General features: G+C 45.0%; 1 protein-coding gene across 1 annotated transcript; it reads left to right on the forward strand.

Annotated features, from left to right (window-relative positions):
* Positions 1-288: 288 nt before the first annotated feature.
* LOC123212937 (U-box domain-containing protein 26-like) lies at positions 289-1891 on the forward strand. Its single transcript, XM_044632188.1, has one exon. The coding sequence runs from the start codon at positions 468-470 to the stop codon at positions 1716-1718; it is 1251 nt and encodes a 416-aa protein (XP_044488123.1). The 5' UTR covers positions 289-467; the 3' UTR covers positions 1719-1891.
* The last annotated feature ends 204 nt before the right edge of the window (positions 1892-2095 follow it).

Consider the following 2095-nt stretch of genomic DNA (forward strand, 5'->3'; position numbering starts at 1 on the left):
CATTCGATTCATCTTTGACATTCCACCAGAGTGTAAAGCTACTTAGCTAATGCAATTATTTTTATGATTGTATTTTCCTGTTGCCTTTTAGCCCGGTAAAAACGACACAAAAACTAGTAAAATATTTAAATAATACTTGATGTAAACAGGAGTTAGATTTTAGTCTAAAGTAAAAAACCAAAACTATGGGTCCCATTCCAACCCAACCCCAACCGAAGTCTGCAATTTTTAGTTTGACCAATCCAACCATAGTTAAGTTCCGAGCTATAAATGCCACACGTGTGGCCCAGTCTCAGTTAACGTAACCCACCCTGCTGCTGCTCTGTCTTCCCCTTCTCTGCTCTTTCTGTTCCATATAAGAGAAAAACCATAACGAATCCAAAACCAAACACGTAAATCCTCCCAACAAAGAAATACAGAGAGAATTTTCAGAGTCCCTCACTCACTCACTCACTCAATCAATCATCATGCCCGGAAGCTTAGAGCCGTTGGATTTATCCATTCAGATTCCTTATCATTTCAGGTGTCCGATCTCTTTGGAGCTCATGCGTGACCCTGTCACCGTCTGCACCGGTCAGACTTACGACCGTCCCAGCATCGAGTCCTGGGTCGCCACCGGTAACACCACCTGTCCGGTCACCCGGGCCCCGCTCACCGACTTTAGTCTCATTCCAAACCACACTCTTCGGCGACTTATTCAAGACTGGTGTGTTGCCAACCGCTCCTTCGGCATCGAACGTATCCCTACTCCCAAACAGCCCGCCGAGCCCGCTCTAGTTCGTTCTCTTTTGAATCAAGCCGCGGCCGACTCTAATGCTCTCCCCTCTCGTCTCTCGGCTCTGCGTCGACTCAGAGGACTAGCTCGTGACTCGGATAAGAACCGTTCCCTTATTTCCTCCCACAACGTGCGCGAAGTATTGACGAATATTCTCTTCTCGAATTGTAACTCCGAGTCGTCTAATGAGTTGAACTACGAGTCCCTTGCTCTACTCGTGATGTTCCCCCTCAGTGAGTTGGAATGTACTTGTGTAGCTTCAGACAACGATAAAGTAACTTATTTGTCAAATCTATTATTTCATCCGTCGATTGAAGTCCGAGTCAACTCAGCTTCGCTCATTGAAATTATCTTAGCCGGCATGAGATCTCAAGAGCTTCGTTCTCAGATCAGCAGCGTGGACGAGATTTTCGAGGGTGTAATTGATATATTAAGAAACCTTCAATCATATCCACGCGGCTTAAAAGTAGGGATCAAGACTCTCTTCGCCTTGTGTCTCGTGAAGCAGACGAGACACAAGGCGGTAGCAGCCGGCGCGGCGGAGACATTAGTTGACAGGCTGGCGGATTTCGACAAGTGCGATGCCGAAAGAGCTTTGGCGACGGTGGAATTGTTGTGCAGAATCCCGTCCGGGTGCACGGCTTTCGCGTCGCACGCTCTCACCGTGCCGTTGCTTGTAAAAACAATCCTGAAGATTTCAGACCGAGCGACGGAGTACGCAGCGGGGGCTCTCTATGCGGTCTGCTCGGCATCGGAGGAGAGCCAAGGGGATGCCGTGAACGCCGGCGTGTTGACTCAATTGTTACTTCTTGTGCAGAGCGATTGTACGGACAGGGCAAAACGAAAAGCCCAGATGTTATTGAAATTGTTAAGGGATTCATGGCCAGAAGATTCAATTGCCAATTCAGATGATTTTGGTTGCAGCGAAGTTGTTCCATTTTAATGATTAAAAAAAAAAAAGATTTTTCTAAGTGTTAGTGGAAGAGAAACTGAATATATTTTGAGATTTTAGATTGGTACAGGGAAGGAGTTTGTAATTTTGTATGTATTTTTGTACGTAAGAATTTTTTGTGGAAAGTTTTAAGAAAAAGGAAATGAAAACATACGTCTCCTTAATTCTTCTGTTTTTGTTTTATTTTTGCTTGTGTATTTTGTCCGGTAGTTACAGTTTCATCATCTCCAAGAGCTGTTCCAGAAACCTTATCCTGGGACTGGAATCATCAAATTATGAATGCTCGAATGAGGGAAAAGTTGACTGGGTGGCTCGACCTTCAACGTTTGGGGAGTTGGGGAATTTGGTTTTTGTTTTTGAAAATTATA

Source organism: Mangifera indica, chromosome 4, assembly GCF_011075055.1.
Source record: "Mangifera indica cultivar Alphonso chromosome 4, CATAS_Mindica_2.1, whole genome shotgun sequence".
NCBI lineage: Eukaryota > Viridiplantae > Streptophyta > Magnoliopsida > Sapindales > Anacardiaceae > Mangifera > Mangifera indica.